The following is a 15,482-nucleotide window of genomic DNA, read 5'->3' on the forward strand; positions in this document are numbered from 1 at the left end:
GGACGATACTGGAGGGTAAAGGAGAAAGTGGACAAAGTAGACAACCACCGATAGCTGGTTGCATCCAACTTGGCTGAGGTTAAAACATAAGTGAGGGGGTTGCTGTCTGTGATCACCTTGAAACTACTCCCATACAGATAGTCGCAAAACTTTTCGGTAACTGCCCATTTCAGCGCTAGGAATTCCAGCTTGTGGGCAGGATACCGGACCTCGCTCTTTGACAATCCTCGACTGGCATATGCAATTACTCGTAGCACGCCCTCTTGCTCTTGATAGAGTGCTGCACCTAGTCCTGTAGTGCTCGCATTTGTATGCAGCACATATGGCTACCCAGGGTCTGCAAATCCTAATACTGGTGCTTCGGTGAGTTTTGCAATGAGTGTTTCGAATGCTTGCTGGCAGTCAGTTTTCCATCGCCCTCCAAATGGTACTTTGGGATCAAGGTAGGTTTTCTCCATACTTTTCTGAAGAGGAGGATATCCTACGGTTAGTTCGTTCAATGGTTTCACTATCTTCGCATAGTCCTTAATAAATCGTCGGTAATAACCGGAGAAATCCAGAAACGAAAGCAACTGTTTCAGGTTCCTTGGACTTGGCCAGGTTTTAATGGCTTCTATCTTTTGGGGATCACCTCAACATAACCCAGGTAAGATACTGCTTGACCATTTGCTGCTTCTATTTCCAGCAGGTTATCCAAAGAAGTTATGCTTAATCCAGGCAGATTTTGCTCATAAAAAGACTGAGAAATGGTTGTCACTTGAGACCATGTGTCGAAGGACAAGGGTTTCCCTCGATGTTCACTTGAGCAGTGCACTTCGTGCCGATTAATCCTTTGGGTAGACCAACTGGACGCCATTTTCCATGGGACATCAAATTGCTTATATTCGCTGACTTCTTGAGACTAGTTTGACAAGTGACAGCCCTTGTACGTCACTCTACAAGGACTGGACGGCATTTAAAGCTCCTGAGGCACTAGGACCATATTGACTATCCCATAGGGCTTGGCGCTCTTTCAATTGCTTCCTCTTCTCGGTCACTAGGGACAGGTTTGGATCATTTTCGCGGATTGAAACAACATGCCCATCTTCACCACATTGAAAGCAATAGCCTGGTCTGGGCCAGTGATGTGGCTTGTGATCAGCTGTAGGAGGGTTCTCTCTTGGAAACTGTATGCTTGTCTGCTTCATTTTACCTGGATTGTTCTTTGGCTCTGGGTTCTTTTGGACTCTGAGCTTTGTCATCTGACTCTGGAGCTCTGAGACTTGTTGCTTTAGCTCAAGAACAGCATCGGTCGAAGGCAACACAATTCTTCAAGTCTGTTTATTCTTTTGCTTAGCAAGCTGACTCTGGAGCTTGGCAACTTGTCTTTTTAATTCAGCGACCTCAGTTCCTTCTGACATTTCGTGTTGACCTAGATCAAGAGGATTTGCAGTGACAATATGGGAACTGGCTCTTTGTCTCTGTGCGCCTAGGTGCTGTCTCAAACGGCTTTCTTTGGAAAAGTGTTTGTTCTCCTCACTGCGCAACTGTAAGAGCAGCTCAGGGAATGGGGGTGGTCTGTTCCTTTTATGCTCAAGCTGAAGGTTTGCTATTAGTGTGTCGTCCCAACAACCCAGACAGAATTTATTTCAGAAGTTGTCGGTCAGCTTCATCAGCAGGAATACCACCTCTTTTCATCACCTTAAGAAGGTTAGTGTGCAACCGTTGCAAGTACAAGGAAGGCTTTTCACCTGCGTTTTGCAGCGTATTCAGAAACTTTGCGAAAAGGTCATCACCATCCTCTACGGTATCGAAAGCGGAGTCCAAGATATCAAGGTAAGCAACAGGTAAGGCTTTTGGACCTAACTGCTTGACAATTTCAGATGCTGGCGGCAGTAGGCTGTCTAAGATCCTCCTAGATCGATACAAGTCAGACAGTGAAGGGTCTTGAAGAATTAACTCTACACTGTTCCGCCAAGTGTCATAATCAGCTTCGCCAGTAGGATGGGAACTTTGCCTGAGAACACTCTTAGTCTGAACGATGCACTAGGGGATGAACCTCCATCACTTTTCACAATGTGCTCAACGACCATTCTTTGGACTTCAGGTGGGTTCACATCCTTTGCCTCAAGTGTGGGTGAAAGGCTTCCTGTAGACACTCTGTAGACTGTATCAGAATTTCGTCTTCCTTCTGAATTTTCAGTTCGCTTGGGTGGAAAAGGAATCAGATCAAGAATCAGTCGTTTGGGACGACTCAAGATCGTTTGCATACGTCAGATTGTCAGCAACGGAGGCAGCACTTGAGTGAAGCTGCTCTTTCAAGATATCATCGAAAAATCTGCCACTGAGCTTCGCTATTCTCTTCAGTTCGGCAAAGTAATGGTTTGTTGCATTCTCAGTTACTGCTGATGTATAGACACTTGACAGAAGCCTTATGAGGTAAGCAATGTTGAGTGGGCTCTTGAAAGTGTAAGGCAACAAGGGTTTAAGAGCCACTAATGCAGAACAACTGCTGTACTCTACTATGACTTCCCTATAGTAAGGCGATTTGTGATTGTCTATTGAAAGGTGTCTATGGACATGACCATACTTGTTTAGAAGATCAGTCAGATCTTCATCAAGTTCTGAGTTTGTGAGTCCACTAATTATCACTGAGTTTTCAATTAGGATATTTTCAAGCTCAACTACCTCCATTTTGACACTATTTGCACTACTTCGAAATGTAAAGTTATTCTCCTGGTCTCGTGTCTTTAAAGGTTTTTGAAAAAAAAAAAAATACTACAATGCCCTCCTGGCTGGCTTACCACTTACTGTAACAGGTAGCGCTATATAGTGCACCGTAGCTACTCCCTTTCTATGTGTATAACCTGTATGGCAGGATAGACGCTATGGACCAGAACTCTAGATTCGCTACAGAGGGCAAAATTAGGTAAAACACATTAACACAAAAACCAGACAGACCAGGAAAATGACTTTTACCAAAATGGTTTCCTTTTACTTTGCAGGAAATTTGAAAATGAATGTAAAATGAAAATATGAAATAACAATAACCAATAAAATTGTATAAAACAATGGAATTGTCTCTTTCTCTTTAAGAAATCTAGGGTTTGAGCTCCTTTGTGGTTACTTGATCTAATTATATCTATTCGTATTATATTTATTTACTTTGGTATTTAAATTTTGGTTTTGTATATAAGTTTGTTTTAATAGACTTAAATTCAATTTGAGTTTTTACGTCATTTCTCGTGTTCTAATTTATTATAGTATTTGGAGCTTTGTTTCTTATTAATTTAGTTGAATTAGAACCGTTAATCTAGAAAAGAAAATACAATTCAAATAACAATTACTTCAAGAAAATAAAAATCTAACTGAAAATAATACAAACTTAACAGTAATTCACTGTAGATAAACAGTTCTCAGTCCATGGAACAATTGTGTTTGTGTGCAAAACAAATGGTCCTTTGAATCCAAACAAATGTGAAAGTCTCTTGGTATGGCGTAGTGCAACAATCAGTTCTGTACGATACTCAGTGTTGAGGTAATTGCTGAGAAATACCACTAAAGATGAATTCCACTTGTAACATCAGATAAGGCACTGATCACTCGACGAATCACAGGTTTCCTTGTCTCTTTAGGACCTTTCAGCTGGGAGGCTCGCCATCTCAGGATCACAGCTTATTCTCGAATCTCAAAAAAAAAAAAAACTGACCAAATCCGGGGGATTTCAATACACAATTAATCAGTCACATCGGATTCTACAGGGCTCGCAATCGGCTATCATCCACACCAAAATCAATCATTTATCACACTTTTGATCCACTTTGATTTCACTCGCGATCTGTGAAGCTCGTGCTCTCTCTGCAATTATGCGTCTCATTTCAGTGATGTCATACACGTGCCCGCCTTATGACAAACATCACGCTTTAATTATTATAGTTAATTTAATTATTTTAATCTTAATGGCACAGCAGAACGACTTTGGCAACACATTATGTTACTTATTTCAGCATTTTGAGTGAGAATATAATTATTACAAATTATATTTATTTTTTCTGATCAGCTCAATTTTGACCTGGGTACAAAACACTCTTTGAAAATCTCAAAAGCAATCTCATGCTTTCATCTCTTCTCCGCTTTGCGACACACCTGTCTGAGACAGCGAGTGTTATTATCCAGCCAATAGTACGATTTTTGCTTTGGTTGTTTTATCTTAAAAGGGGCAATAGAATCTAAAATATCAGAACAGGATGCATAAAAAAGACAAATTAAATCGTCAGGCCCAATGGAGGACTCAGCATTCGAGATCAATCCTTCAACAGCATTAGCTAAATATTTCTCACTAAACTGACAACGTTTACATGCAGCCAATAACCCATTCAAAACCGGAATATTAGCAATAACCCGGTCGCGCTCGGCCATGTAAACCCCGGCAAAAACCCGAATATGCTCATATCCCGGTTTTTAAAAACCTGGATATGATCCCTGGGGTACCCATTTTCTAACCCGAATATTTGGTCATGTAAACGCGTATCGGCATATCCCCAACAAAAGGAACATTGATTTGTGTTCTGCGCATGTTCTATTCGCAAGGAATCTTGGTCTTTTGAGTAGAGACGGCGCATACAAAAACCCGCGTGCAGTATACCGGAAGTAAACAAGAAGTAGAGGTAAACATGGCGAGACGCAGCACAGCACCACACTTTGGAGCGAAGAGGAAAGCGCAAACAAAGGCGATCGCTATCAGCCCCAAACTATTCATTATCCGCGTGCTGCTGCTGTTGTTGTTGTCTTTGGATACAGGAAGAAGAATCGGAAATGACGCATATTGCGTCTTAAGGTTGTCCAGGCGCTAACCGTGCGTTGCCGTTTACATCGGGATATTGCCAATTGATTACAAATTCCATGTATACAGGAGTAACTCTCTCTGCTCACGCATGTAAACGGGTTATTCCGAATGTTTCAGAAACCCAAATAGTGACCTTAACCCGACCATAACCCGAATATTGACAGCTTGTAAACGTAGTCACTGAGAGGGAACAGGGATCATAAATAAAATGGGCTTATGATCAGAAAAAGAAGGATTTTCAATACATACATTATCTACAGGGGTCCCATATGACATAATAAGATCAAGAGTATGACCTAGGACATGTGTTACGTAAAACCAAATGAGTCCAGAACATTACAAAACTCAGCAACCACAGGCCGCCCAGGGCAGCAGACATGCACATTCAAATCACCCAATAATAACATATGGTCATACAACGGAACAACAGAAGTAAAAAAATCTGAAAAATCATTTACAAAAGCCCCAGCCAAGTTAGGTGGCCTGTAAATAAGAGCACAGAATAGCGCAAAGGAGGCAGACTGTAATGTTACACACTGTGCCTCAAACGACGAGTAGCTCCGGACAGAAACAGTGTTTATTTTAAGTGATTGTTTAAAAACCATAGCAACACCACCACCCCTACCAGCAGATCTTGGGGTACTAATAAAGCAACCGTTTGAAGGACAAGTAGGATATAACTAAGACGTTTGGATCAAAATTACAGTTAAACTTTGCAACATTGCAAAGTTTTCGAATATCCAGTTTCTGAAAATGAGAGTTAATATAATCATTGGTTTGTCAACTGTTGCTGCTATTATTGTGAACTTGACTTTTAAATAGGCTGCTAGGCTACATTCTTGTGTGTGTGTGTGTGTGTGTGTGTGTGTGTGTGTGTGTGTGTGTGTGTGTGTGTGTGTGTGTGTGTGTGTGTGTGTGTGTGTGTGTGTGTGTGTGTGTGTGAGAGAGAGAGAGAGAGAGAGAGAGAGAGAGAGTCCATGTGAGTCTGTGTCTGTGTGTGTGCGAGTGTATGTGTGTCTGTGAGTGTGAGTCTGTCTGTGTGTCTGTGTGTGTGTGTGTGTGTGTGTGTGTGTGTGTGTGTGTGTGTGTGTGTGTGTGTGTGTGAGAGAGTCTGTGTATGTGAGTGTGTGTTATTAATTTTCTTTTGTTGAGAATAATTTATATTCAGTTGACAACATCGAGTGATTGTGCAAAACCTAATTTCACCCATTTACAGACAGCCCCTTTTAATCATTTATATCAGGATTTTTCAAACATTTTGTAGCCTACTGTGTGAGCTAAATATGAAGAGCATATTTCTAGAGTCTTTGTTTCTTCTTTGTTTCTTTCTTTATTGCTGTTACTTTACAATCTATCTATCTATCTATCTATCTATGATCTATCTATCTATCTATCTGTGCCAAAGGGAGGGGGGTCCAGTGGGTGTTGGGCGCACAAAACTGGCAGTCAGAAGTCTCTTTCTCTACATTGGACACACACACACACACACACACACACACACACACACTGGGCCCTTCCTCACATGTCTCCAGACCAGTCTGTCAAAACACGCAGCATGTGAAGCCCCTGCGATCCAGCAGCTTGGAAAACTTTCTTCCTGGATAACGTTACTTCATTAAGAGGCTTTAAATGTGCATTTCTTCCGGATAATATTTTGACGTTTTTTTTCCCCCCTCTTTCTCACACATTGGCTCAGAGGGCTTTCTGTGGACTGAGATGGTGCAATGCTCCGCAGGACAGCACCGCGTGTATGTTGGTTGTGGATCCTGCTCTCCAGTGTGTTAGTATGGAGAGTTCACTGCGCCAGTGGGCAGAGCTGTCATGAGGTTAAAACCGCTTTCCAGCTGCGCCAAGTCGGTTCATTAAGATGGGTTCCGGAGACCGCAGCAACAGGTTCGTTTTATACTGTTACTGTGGGAAGCGCGCGGTATATAATATAACATAACACATAAACATAAAACATTAATATTCTCCACATTATTCCCAACTGTCTTTATTATTTTGTTTACTTACCAAGAAAAAAATACAGCCAACTGAACACACGTTGACCATGTTGTCGTAATGTTACCAGACATTCTTTTTTTTTAGCTAAATTCTAACCGTAACACAATTACGAAACGCAAAAACAACAAGCTGAAAAGATGAACAACAATAACAAAACATTGTTTTCGCAAAAAAAGTAACCCTTATTAATAAAATATTAAATATAAATTTCTAACGTTTAAAACACGTAACAGCTTGCCCCAAACTGACAATTTGTTTAATAAAATGCACGTGACTTAAAGGGATATTAACCCAAAAATAAAATGTACTCACCCTCAAGTTGTTCCAAACCTGTATGAGTTTCTTTGTTCTGCTGAACACAAGAGAAGATATTTTGAAGAATGCTGGCAATCAAACAGTTGATGGCCAAGTTAAGCCGTCATGTAGCCTATCTGGTTACCAACATCTTTCAAAATGTTTTCTTTTGTATTCAGCAGAATAAATAAATTCAACAACTTATAAATAGAACAACTTGAAGGTGAGTAAATGATGACAGAACTATCATTTTTTGGTGAAGTATACCTTTAAACTTTCAGTTAAAATAGTCTATATCGCCTTTATTATTTTCTTATAGATATTGTTAGTGATCGTTTTTCCCATTTTGACCATTTAATCGCCTTTTCCACTTAATTTAAATAGTCCTGTCAAGTTTTTAAAAGTGTATTTATATTTTTTATTATATGAGGTCATCATAATAGCCTAATTATTAGAAAAATATTGTTTAAATGAGTTATAGCCTGTCAGACAGTTATGTGTGAAGTAATTATATATATATATATATATATATATATATATATATATATAACATTGTGTAAACTGTAATGACCAAAAAAGTTTAATGACTTTTTTTCATATATTTATATATTTTTTATATATATCTAACAAATAAGTCATATGATTATGGAGCATAAATCAGAAATGTCAGTGGTGTTGACAAAATTAACAGGAGTGTAGGATAGACTGTCAAATGTTTTTCATGTTCCACATTTCGTGTTAAATCAAAAACGCATTCCTGAATAGAAGTCATCTAAAAAATGTTTGGGAGTTCCTATGAAATTGTAAGCTGGGCAAATTTAGTTTGTCTCAAGTTCTTGTTTATGGAAAGGATACATTAGAAAAGTATGAGCATTACAAAACAAAGTTTTATTCTTAGTACATACGTTTTGAGGCATTGCTCCATGCGTATTAAGCGCAGAGGAGAGGTGAGAGAGGTCAGCAGAATGCCGGTGATCACAGTCAGCTGTTCTAATGCGTGGCTCATGGGGTCCCATTGGTGTAAAATTGGTCACATAGAATAGGGCAGGGTGACTGACGGAGCAGATATCGTCTGTCTTGATCACATGTGCTAAATTTACATGCACCCTTTGCTGTACAACCATACTGTATATGTGTTATTTCTGTCCCTTATGATTATTTTAATGAAAAAATGCTTAGAAACATTATTGTATTTTTAAATAATTGAATCTGTAACTTTTTGTTGTGTCTCTTTATTGTACAAAAAAAAGTTGCTGCCTTATATTTTTAAGTTCTTGATTGTACTTAAAAATATAAGGCAGCAACTTTTTTTGGGATGTTAAACTTGGATGTTTAATTTATTTCAACTTAAATTACATTAAACTGGCTTAAAAATTATCTTGTAAAACTTCAATTTCAAAAATTGCTCAACTTATTTTGATGAGTTAGTGTTTAATTATATTTTCTTAATTTTTAAGTGCTGAAAGGTCACTTTTTCCAGAACTTCAATCAGATTTTTACTTTCTGTAGTAAAATTATAAAAACTGTTAAAATGAGGGATGTTGTACTCTGTACTTTTTTTCTCATAACTTAATTTTAAAGTCATTGGCCTATTTGTTTTTGGTATTTACAGTATGTGTACAATTTATATAAAATATATCACACAAAATATAAATAACCACACCAAATCCACTTGACGGTTAATGAACAAAATTTGTAGTTGTAGTCGTAATGGTACCTCCCATTAAACAGCAAAAAAGTTAAATATAAACTGTAAATTAATTTACGATATGCAAAACAATACCTGAAACGTCAAAAATAGGTAGGGTAAAAACAAATCAAACATTTTTACACATAAATACTATGATCAGAACTTTACTCCAAGACGTGATTTAGTTTGGAGAGGTTTTAATGTTTAGTGAAAATGCCCCTAACTGAATCACATTCTTTGATTAATCCTCCACAGATGCAGATCTTCTCATCTGCAAACACCAGGGTCCCACATGTTGCACCCGCAAGATGGAGGAGAGCTACTACGCCGCCGCCCAGAGAGACACACACCACAGCATTCTCTCCTATAGCTTCGAACTCAAATATCTCATCCTGGGCCATGCCTCTACCTTCCAGGGTTTGTATCGATATTTAGTGACGCCTTTTGTCAAATAGATACTTGGTCATGTGCTTTTTGCATTTGCAGCAGGAGCAAGAGGTCATGGGATCAAGTCCCTGCCACAGCAGGTGGTTCACACGTTCACTACATGCTGTAGCTTTGTACGCATGTATGGATACACTGCAGGGTGGTGTTTAACATCTCATGAGTCATATACTTTGACTTTCCGAGGTTACTTGGAGATTTGCTTTTTGTCCTCTGTTTTTCACGCTCACAGAATGATCCTTTATCTGCCTGAGGTCTCCTGTGAAGCAGTACATGTGTTTCTTAGAGGTTGACTGGTACTGTAGGATTAGGCCTTTCAGAATCAGTGTTTGAATAAAACACACACACACACACACACACACTTAGCTCTATGCATATCATTATCTACTCCAGTGAGTTTCCATGTATAACATATGACGTTATAAACCATCAAATTTACAACTCTAAAACCTCCTCCAACCAAATATTTAAGTTCATCCAATTTGTCCACCCAAACTTGCACAAAAACCCTTTCAGGTTCATAGGAAAAGGGCACAGTCGCTGTCCTCTCTGTCTTTGCTGCCAGCCGAGTGAATATTTAACGAGTTTAAAGCAAACGAAGAGAGAAATGTTGAAATTCTTGGCGTATCCGTGGAGATCCGTCTCACTGCACTTCAATGTATTGCTCTATAATGAGAGCTTTTGAAAAGATCAGTTGTCCTTTTCTGCTACTTTTCGCATGGTTGTAGCTGGTGTCCTCTTTAAAAGAAAGAAGGTCTGTATAGTGTTTTTCATTCCCACATGAAAGAGGATTTTTAATGTAGATCGCTTTTTGTCTATATGCTTGCGTGTTTAAGGGGGAAAGTAATAATTCAAGTACAAACCTTATGGACTCTTTTAGGGATGTGTCTTTTCAAGTATCAGTTCACCCAAAACTTCTGTTCTTATCAGTATGGTTTTCTTTCTTCCATGGAAGAAAAGAGAGCTATTTTTCATAATGGGGACAAGGACTATCAAGGTCCAAAAATGACACCAATGTTAAGATATGTGAGAACCTGTATGATATTGTTGACGTTAGGAGGATGAACTGTTATCATACTATTTGAACTATAACTATTTGAAAAGGCATCTCTGCCCTTTGTACTGGTGTAATTCCATTGTAAAGCAAATCCAACATATGCTGTTCAGTGTTCACATACTAGATATCCAAAAGGCACTAAAAATACTGTGTGCTGCCTTCTCTTGATCTAAATTCAGACCTGGACTACTGGGTACAGTGAGTGGAGTCTGATCCTTTTAAAAGAAGGACCCATATCAAATCCAACAGGCACTGAGTTAATAGAGCTATCAGGGGTTCAGTCATCCAAGTTGACCCTTCTATCCATCTTCTCAGAACATTCGGCTGTCCCAGAGGTTAGAGGTCAGTTGTGGTGATTCCCGGCGCCCTCGGTGACCCCTCTGATCTGCATGACTTCCCCCCACATGCCTCCATCGCCCAGAACCACATGAGAAGAACCCCATTACACGATCCAGGCATAATCCCCTGCCATGTCACCTGATACTGAGGTGTTTGGATGTAGTTGCCAAGATACACCCTAGTCTGAATTTTTAGGCATCTTTTCTTGCAAAACCTCAAAGGCTTGTTATAGAAAGATTATTATGGGTGTCTTAGTATCGTTGGCCAAACAGGTGTTCTATTGTTCCTCCATCAATAAAGAGCAATCATAACTTTTGGCTTGTTGTTAGCATGCTAGTCATTCTCATAGAAATAAAACAGAGCTGGAATGCTTTGGTTGTTATGAATGAGATGACACTAAAGCAAACTGCACTTTGAAGGCTTCTACCAGCTGTCTACTTAAGTACCCGTCTGTCACATGTCATACAAAAGTTAATATGCCATTGTAAAAAATGTGCATGGTACAACTGACTATGATCCTCGACTTCCATTTGCACCCCGTAGGCAAAGTGAGGTATAAGATGTCGCCCTGACTGCTAAAATTGGTAATAAGCTAGTCGCATGTGTCACATATCTTCAAACTAACCTTCAGCCCAATAGCGGCAGTCCAAAAGATCCATGGATTAAATGTTGTCAGCTTCCATTAGTCCAATGGAAAGAGAGATTAGATGCATAAGAAAGAGTTGTAAGCAATGTGAGACAAGGCAGAGGTGTACTGTGACAGACTATGTTTGACCCTCTCGTAAATGTCAAACAAAATTACCGCAATTGTTAGTCCACTCATGTTACGAATGTTTGTGTCTACTATAGGTTGACTATGAAATAGCTGTTCATGTGCGTAATTTTCAGCGCTTGTTCAATCCAGAATTTCTCTTTTATTTCCTCTTCCCACAGATACCTTCCATTCCCTACTCTCCTTCACTCTAAACAATACCTACTCGCTCTTTGACAGCACCTACAAGACAATCTCTCAAGACGCAAGACCTTTAGTGTCTACCCTCTTCTCTGACCTTGATCTCTACCTCCGTGGCAATGCCAATATCTCTGTGGAACACTCCGTCCACAGTTTCTATGACAAACTCTTCCCGTTGGTATACCAACACCTGGTCAATCCTGGCTTGGGCTCTCCTGTTTCTACCTGGTCCTCCGAAGGAAGCGAGTGCCTACGTGCCACACGGCATGACGTCAACCCCTTTGGTCCTCACCCACAGGCACTTGCTCAGGGACTGTCTAAGGCGCTAGTGGCTGGTCGTGCCCTCAATCGGGCACTGGCAATGGGTGCCGAGGTTCTGAATGTCACAGAGTCGGTGGGGATGACAAAGCAGTGTGGACGTGCACTGGTGGGGATGTTGTTCTGTCCGCACTGCCGCGGACTGACCCTGATCCGGCCATGCGGAGGCCTGTGTCTCAATGTGATGCGAGGTTGCCTGGCAGGCCTGTCTGAGCTGGATGGGCCCTGGCGACGCTATGTAGCATTGCTGGAAGAGCTGAGCGGGGCACTAGCAGGGGGATACGAATTGGAACTGGCACTTCTACGCATCCGGGAAAGAATTAATGATGCCATCCTTAATGCGCAACTGCATGGGCCACATCTCAGCGCCGTGGTGAGTCATGCTACTCTCTGATTCATAGAACACATTTATTTTTATTCCACAAATGAGCTACACCATATGCTGGACTAATCAGGCCGAGTACACATGAACTTGCAGCAGCATGTTCGCTGATTGGTGCATATCAAATGTCTCGGCCAATCATAGGCTGTGCAGTTGCAAGTTTTGCAAATGCTAATCTTCAATATTTGCATGTGCTTAAATCTTAAATGTAGAAGTCTTATAAATTAGCCTTTAGCTTAAAAATGTGTATCTTCACAATGGAGCCCAGTGATTTATTATATCTGCAAGGGATTTATTATTAGCTCAATGATTAAGAGCATGATTATGTGGTAATATGACACGTTCTGTAAAAAATGTGTTGGTCATGACAGTGTGACTATGGCTGTCTGTAAGTGAATACCCAGCCCTGAGGCTATTCATACCATCAACGCCAGAGTCTGTGTGCACGCCATAGGACGGCCGTCTGCCGGTCTCTCTCACTTGACTATTTCACTGGAACTGTGACTGAGGGGACGCAGGGGTCAAGGGTTTTGTGACAGCTCGGATTTGCACCTATCATGTCCTGGTGCTGACAGCTCTCTATGGGTAGGTCAAGTTTGAGACTGCATTCCCACAAATCTGTCTCAAAGAGCATAGACTTGCCAGTCAGAATGAGAGATATTATTACTTAAGCCCTGAACCGCAGCCCCCATAAACTCCAACACCAAGCTTACCACTTTACAATGGAGGCTGCTTGTGGGAGTTCGACTCCCCCCACCCCCCTTTCACACTCCATCGTTGGATCAAGTGTTGCTCACTCACTGATGCCACGAGGCTGGAATGACTTTAGTTTCACGTTACCTGGTTTGGAGTCTTATGGGTTGGACAAGAGCTCTTGAAAAGTTGTTGGATGCAACCCCAAGACAGGTCGGTGAAGTTATAATTTGGCCAAAAACACACTATGCTGGTGATTCTGCTTTGGGCTCCAGAGATTACGTTGGACAAAAAGTGACATGTTTTTTCATTTCTTACTTATGCTCTTGTGCTCAGCCACTAATTAACTGCACAAACCATCTTTGTAAGTGCATCCTTATTTAAAGTGGAACTTTTGCTATTTTTTACTTAACTTGCATAGTTTTTGTTCATGGTTTTCGAAGAAGAGGGAATGTCACGCTACTTGTCCATGTTGGTGTCTAGCTAAATTGGTTCTGCTAATTGTAAAAAAAAAAAAAGAGATTCTAAGGAGTAACTTGTGATAACTTAATTGTTTATAAGATGACTATATGTGGCGCCCAGTGTTGACATGGAGGACTGTGGTGCCTCTCCAGTCCCTCACGCTGATTGTGGTCTGGCGCTATCTTGGTGCTGCTTGAGTTGTTTGGGTGTTGTCTGGTCCCAATTAGCCTGATGTCCTGCATGCAAATTCACCTCTGGACAAAGACGGCTCCCGTGAACTGGCCGGCCCCTTCCCAAAATGCAATGCAGCTAGCGAGGGGCCAGAGTAGGGGAATGAGAAAGTTCGGCTAATCCTTAGATAAATAAAGCGCTGCAGAAGATATACAAATACAAACACGTTTACACACGCTCACATAGACCACTTTTTCAGCCCTCATTCTGTTTTGTCATTTTTGGTTCTGGAAGCGGTAAAATACGGCAAAACAAAACTATTTTTTGATTTATCTTATTTTTATGTTGTTGTTTTTTTTTGTTTTTTTTTGCGATTGGTGAGATACTGAATAAAATAAAATACACATTTTATGCATACAGAAAAGTTCATGTATTATAATTCAATATCCAGTACAGTTAAATACAGTTAAACCTCGAGATTATTGTGCAAGATGGTTCCAATTAAAAATCAATAATATTGTAGAGTGTTATTGTACCATTTATCAGTGGCCACTAGATGGAGTAATGTCTTTGATTTGGTGTGAGTCAGTTCAAACAGGCTTAAATTGTGCCATTCACCATGTTTTTTCAAACTCATAATAATTCAGTGGATCTTTATTCCTCATCTCTCTCTTTCAGGTAGGTAAAGTTTGTGGTTCCTTGACTGAATCGGTTTCCTCCACTCCAGTCAGTCCCACCTCAAGAAGTTTGACTCCTTCAGTAAACCCCACCATTGAACTTCAAACCTCAGTCACGTCCTCCAACCCGACAACACTACCTGAAACAGGCAACCATCACGAGCACATAACGCTAAAAAAAAGGTGAGAAAATGACATGCATCAATTGTTGAACATATTTTGACCCTTTTAAATCCTTACAAATCAGGTTATATATATAGTATATAGTAACTTCCCTGCTGTTTGTCTTCTTTCCTCTAACATCTGCACTTGTCGGTGACCCCAGGTCTCTGCCTCTGAAACCTTCCAAAAACGACAAACCCAGAAGCCTGAAAAAGATTTCAAAGTAAGTGTGGACTAACTAGCATTTATAGAAATAGCAATTCAGCTTCCAGGTTGTTGTGTTTCACCAATTTCCAATAGTACCCTTAAGATACCCTTTTTAAATTATCTCTAATTATTTTGTCATAAAAATTACTTTGGCTGTCAGCCTAAGAATGTTTTAATGATTTAATCTCACATCAAATGAACGTGTGTGAGCAAGGAAGAACGCTGTCAGCATTAATAACAGTCACAAACAAGTATGGGAGACCAATCTGCCGCTTGTATCTATCAGTGTTTGGGCATGTTTGATTAGAGAAGCGTGATGACTGGGGCAGAACTGGTTGTACTTTATAATTATGCCTGGTTTGATGCTTTTTGATAACTTCCTGAATGCCTGAACTTCCTGCAGGGAGTTTATGGGCTACATTCAGCGATACAAATCGTTCTTCTCCACCCTGCCAGAGATGCTGTGCGAGGGGGAGGTAGTGATGGATGAAAACACCTGCTGGAGTGGAGAAGATGTGGTGGAGAGGTAAGCTCTTGTCAGATGAACTCAAATGTGCATGTTAATGCATAGATGAATATTGGTCAATAACAGGGTGCTCTTTTTTTATTTGTCTTTATTCCTTTTAAACTGGATTTTTATACGATTTTCTTTTTTGTCAATGACCCATATTCCTGTTTTAGAGCCAAGAATATCATATTGGTAAGATTTGCACATTGCCATATCATTCTACATCATCATCAGTCAATTTCTTTGAGTGGCTCTGTATTGAAAGAAAACGGAGCATATTGAACAAAAAGAAGATTT

At 40.2% G+C, this 15,482-nt stretch overlaps 1 protein-coding gene across 1 annotated transcript in view; it reads left to right on the forward strand.

Moving 5' to 3' along the window:
* Positions 1-6,339: 6,339 nt before the first annotated feature.
* Positions 6,340-15,482, forward strand: part of gpc5b (glypican 5b) — a 43,340-nt gene continuing 34,197 nt past the window's right edge. The window contains exons 1-6 of the mRNA XM_082138227.1: positions 6,340-6,718; positions 9,069-9,230; positions 11,587-12,296; positions 14,310-14,491; positions 14,634-14,693; positions 15,081-15,203. Of these exons, the coding sequence (XP_081994353.1) occupies positions 6,550-6,718; positions 9,069-9,230; positions 11,587-12,296; positions 14,310-14,491; positions 14,634-14,693; positions 15,081-15,203 (1,406 nt within the window). The 5' untranslated portion in view covers positions 6,340-6,549. The remainder of the gene's footprint in view (positions 6,719-9,068; positions 9,231-11,586; positions 12,297-14,309; positions 14,492-14,633; positions 14,694-15,080; positions 15,204-15,482) is intronic.

The sequence above is a fragment of the Leuciscus leuciscus genome, assembly GCF_965113295.1.
Source record: "Leuciscus leuciscus genome assembly, chromosome: 15".
Classification (NCBI taxonomy): Eukaryota; Metazoa; Chordata; class Actinopteri; order Cypriniformes; family Leuciscidae; genus Leuciscus; species Leuciscus leuciscus.